The sequence below is a fragment of the Phoenix dactylifera genome, chromosome 5, assembly GCF_051530095.1.
Source record: "Phoenix dactylifera cultivar Ajwa chromosome 5, Ajwa_hap1_PhDact_Kaust_v1.1, whole genome shotgun sequence".
Lineage (NCBI taxonomy): Eukaryota > Viridiplantae > Streptophyta > Magnoliopsida > Arecales > Arecaceae > Phoenix > Phoenix dactylifera.
In genome coordinates this window covers 25,345,907-25,350,391 of record NC_143194.1, presented here as the reverse complement: position 1 = coordinate 25,350,391, position 4,485 = coordinate 25,345,907, and the positions used below count along the sequence as shown (strand labels likewise).

Here is a 4,485-nt window from a genome sequence, read left to right as displayed (position 1 = left end):
ATAAAGACCATTTTGCCCCTACGTAAAATCCCTATATAAACCCCCTATTTCATCTCTTTTGACACATGAAAAATTTGAGAAAAATAGTGGAAAAATTCTGAAGAAATTCTTCTTCCTCTTAGCCACTTCCGATTTTTGTTTTTACATTTTTATTCAGTTTATTTTGTTCTTTTCATTCCGTTCTTTGCTGGATCTGCAAGTCCGATCGGGTTCGCTTTGACTTCTTCTGAGACGTGCCGAAGAAGAAGTTGTAGGGTCGTCGTATCTCCGAGAAGGATTGCCGGGTGACCCGTACGTGGGGGCAAATACTTCTTTGGGACAGCGTCTACGCGCTTCGACCTACCTTCAATCAGGCTACTTTCTTCTACTTTTATTTTTAATTTAATATTAGTAGATTTGTAGGATTTGAATTTCTATAATAAAAATTTATTAAATGCATAGATTTATTTTGTGCTAGAATAGATTTATTTTGCATTAAAATAGAATTATTTGGATGCCGAATAATATGCATGTATATTATTCCCTTTAAGATTTTTCATTAATTGAATTAATAGATTTATTGTTTATTTATATGATATATTGCTAACACAGCTTATAGTAGTTACATAATAAAATAAAACCGCAACTACTGCTACATAGTGCTCGAATTCACAAAACATGGGCAGCGACTTGTTGGCGTGAGCTGTTAGAATGGTGCAATTATAGGAACCCGTTTATTATTGGCGGTAGCTGTTAGAATGGAGCAATTATAGGAACCTATTTATTTGTAAAATCCTATACTTCATAGGTCAACCATAATTCTAGCCTCGTCTAGAATAGGTGCCGAAACTTTCTCTCTGTATCTATATATTACTGTACTTGGTTCTGAAGATGAGATACGAAAATTAGAAAACTCCCTATTAACATGGTATTAGAGTATGATTCGAAAAACTATGCTCTACCCACCTCTTGATCAAGAAACACACTAGACCTCGTGGAATCCATGGAGGATTCATCTGAGATGGTGCAATACCACAACTCCTAGGCCGAATCCATTCTTAATGACCTAACGTACAAGATGACAGAAGTTCTGATCAGAGCCCAAACCTCCCCACACCCACCGCTTGCAGATTCTTCAACAGCTCCAATCGGCATTAAGTTGGATGGTTCCAACTATGCCTTATGGTCCCAGATTGTCGAGATGTATATCTCTGGCAAAGACAAATTGGGATATACCAATGGAGACTCTCCCCAGCCTCCGAAAATTGACCCATCTTATCGGAGATGGCGAACCAAGAACGCTATTGTCAAAGGATGGCTAATCAACTCGATGGATTCATCCTTGATTGCAAACTTCATTCGCTTCCCTACTGCAAAACAGGTATGGGATTCTGTTGCTACAACTTATTTTGATGGGACTGATACTTCTCAAGTTTATGATCTCCGACATCGTGTAACTCGCATGAGACAAGCCGGTGGATCCATTGAAAAATACTACAACGACCTTCAAGGATTATGGCGAGAAATCGATTTTCGCCGTTCCAATCCTATGGTCTGCCCTGGTAATATCCAGAAATACAATCAAGCCTACAGGAAGATAGAGTTTATATCTTTCTTGATGGATTGGACGATTGGCCAGACAAGATTCGGAGTGATGTGCTACAGCTGAAATCGTTCCCTACAGTTGAGCAGGCCTATGCTCATGTCCGACGGAAAGATGTCGGCAGACCGTGATGATCTCAGGTGCGGATTCCAGTCTTGGTGCTGTTATGGCATCTAAAGGAATCAAGACTAGCCAATCAAACATACAGTCGAAAATAGGGTCACTTCCTCTAAGCAATGAAAAATTGAACCCAACCTTCAAGTCTAAACTGGGCCAATCTGATGGTGGGAAATGCACTCACTGTGGCAAAACCAAACATACCCGTGAAACTTGTTTCAAGTTACATGGATACCCAAATTGGTGGAATGAACTTCAGGCACGAAAAAAGCGTGAGACTACAGCCACTGATGAAGGCACGAGTAGAGCTGCTGTGGTTAATGTCACGCCCCGAATTCGGTTCATAACACGGCTGTGTTATTGCCAAGTTAAGCATTCAATAACACACAGCCACTTTAAAAAAACTTCAAATTGTAAACAACTATATTCATGAAAGTCATTAAATGTTCATGTATTAAAATCCATACAAAGCTTCTAAAAAAAAGACAATATCAACATTTAACATTCGTCTTTCCCATAACCCTGGAGCATGTTACGCTCCTTGTTCCTATCATCTCCTATTCATTTGTAAAAACATAAATAAAATGATGTGAGCTATAAAGCCCAGTAAGTAAACAAGCATAATCTTATCGAATCAAGCATAATGTTTTGTATGCTAATACACTATTTGAAGAACAAACATTTTAAATAAAGAAAGCATTTCTATAATAAAACTAGTCATAAAACTATGCATGTCCATTCATGCAACTTCATAAATATGATTATGCATCATAAAAACTTTTGCCATTATTCCATGCTTTAAAATCCGTACTCTCAGATAGTAGTGCAGCTATGGCCGCTCTTATTCCCACGGCAAGGCCTTTACCACTGCAGGGTTATCTTCCAGTTACTAGTACCCACTGGCAGGGGTCGTAAAGCCAAGTTACTTTTACCCACTGGCGGGGTCATATGCCTAGTTACTGTTACCCATTGGCGGGGGTCATACATAGCGATCTGAGAGTTCTTAAAAACATATCGTGCTTTTCATAATTCTTATTTCATAGAAACATTGGAAAATGAATAATGGCATCATGATAAATAGAATTCATGATCATGCTGAAAACTTTGATTTTCGTGCAACTTATGTACCATCATAAATTTATATACATAATATGATAATCATGATGAATGTTGTTGCTGGTGGTCCAAACCGAGAACGATTGGCACAGCGGTGTGAACGGGGTTCCCTTGGAGTTGGGTTGATTGCGCTCCACCTTCCACCGGGAAACCTGCAGGCAAGCCTCGCACCACCACTGGGGTAGTGGGGGCCCTCCGACGATCAAGTCAGAGGAGATTGAAGGAGAAGGAGAGATAGTAGTAACGGATAAGAGAATACTCTGGAAAACCTTTGCTTACCCTCCCCCTCCCCCCCAGCCCCATATATATCAGGCTGGGGGGTTTTTCCGGGGATTCGTCATCGTGTGGCACGATGGGGCTGCCACTGACATGGCCGTTACAGGGCGTCGTGGGGCAGCGCTGGGTACGGCCCTGGCAGGGCATAGTGGAGCTCCGCTTTGTACGGCTGTTACAGGGGATCGTGGGGCAGTGCCGGATACGGCCATTGCAGGGAGTAGTGGAGCAGGGGGCCGCGGCGTGCCTCAGAGGAACAGTCTGTTGTTGTCGAGAGATTGCTGACTCGGGGTCGGATGACTGGATCAGGGGGCAGCCGACTCGGGGTCGGGCTGCGGAGCCGAAGATATCCGACTCGGGGTCGGATTGCTGGATCAAGGGGCAGCCGACTCGGGGTCGGGCTGCGGAGCCGAAGATATCCGACTCGGGGTCGGATTGCTGGATCAAGGGGCAGCCGACTCGGGGTCGGGCTGCGGAGCCGAAGATATCCGACTCGGGGTCGGATTGCTGGATCGAGGGGCAGCCGACTCGGGGTCGGGCTGCGGAGCCGAAGATATCCGACTCGGGGTCGGATTGCTGGATCAAGGGACTGCCGTAGTCTTCCTGGGCGCGCGTGCCGGTCACGTGGGGCATGGTGGCTAAATTCCCCCGTAACAGTAGCCCCCCACTTCCGAGCCTGGAACCAGGAGGGGAACGGGTGAAGGGAGTGATGCTTCGAGATTGCCGCCATCCCTCGGAAAGGCGCGCGCGCTTCGAGCTCCCCGCCTCCTTTATGGCGTATAGCGGTTGTCGCTGATCTGGCAGTCTGCGGATTTCGGCGGACATCCTTCCTCTTTTTAACTCTTGGTAGCGTCTCGCCGACTCCTAACTCTTGAAGTTCTTCCGGCGCTAGGCCAGGCATCCGAGGGTTAGGCCTCAGGAAATTCTTCCGGCACTAGGCCAGGCATCCGAGGGTTAGGCCTCAGGAAATTCTTCCGGCGCTAGGCCAGGCATCCGAGGGTTAGGCCTCAGGAAATTCTTCCGGCACCAGGCCAGGCATCCGGGGGTTAGGCCTCAGGAAATTCTTCCGGCGCTAGGCCAGGCATCCGAGGGTTAGGCCTCAGGAAATTCTTCCGGCGCTAGGCCAGGCATCCGAGGGTTAGGCCTCAGGAAATTCCTCCGGCGCTAGGCCAGGCATCCGAGGGCTAGGCCTCAGGAAATTCTTCCGGCACTAGGCCAGGCATCCGAGGGTTAGGCCTCAGGAAATTCTTCCGGCGCTAGGCCAGGCATCCGAGGGTTAGGCCTCAGGAAATTCTTCCGGCGCTAGGCCAGGCATCCGAGGGTTAGGCCTCAGGAAATTCTTCCGGCACTAGGCCAGGCATCCGAGGGTTAGGCCTCAGGAAATTCTTCCGGCGCTA

General features: G+C 46.5%; 1 protein-coding gene across 1 annotated transcript; it reads left to right on the top strand.

Annotated features, from left to right (window-relative positions):
• The first annotated feature begins 1,057 nt into the window (after nt 1-1,057).
• LOC148703502 (uncharacterized) lies at nt 1,058-1,648 on the top strand. The gene has a single exon (XM_089923539.1). It carries the CDS (start codon nt 1,058-1,060, stop codon nt 1,646-1,648), a length of 591 nt encoding a protein of 196 aa, XP_089779665.1.
• Nucleotides 1,649-4,485: the final 2,837 nt, after the last annotated feature.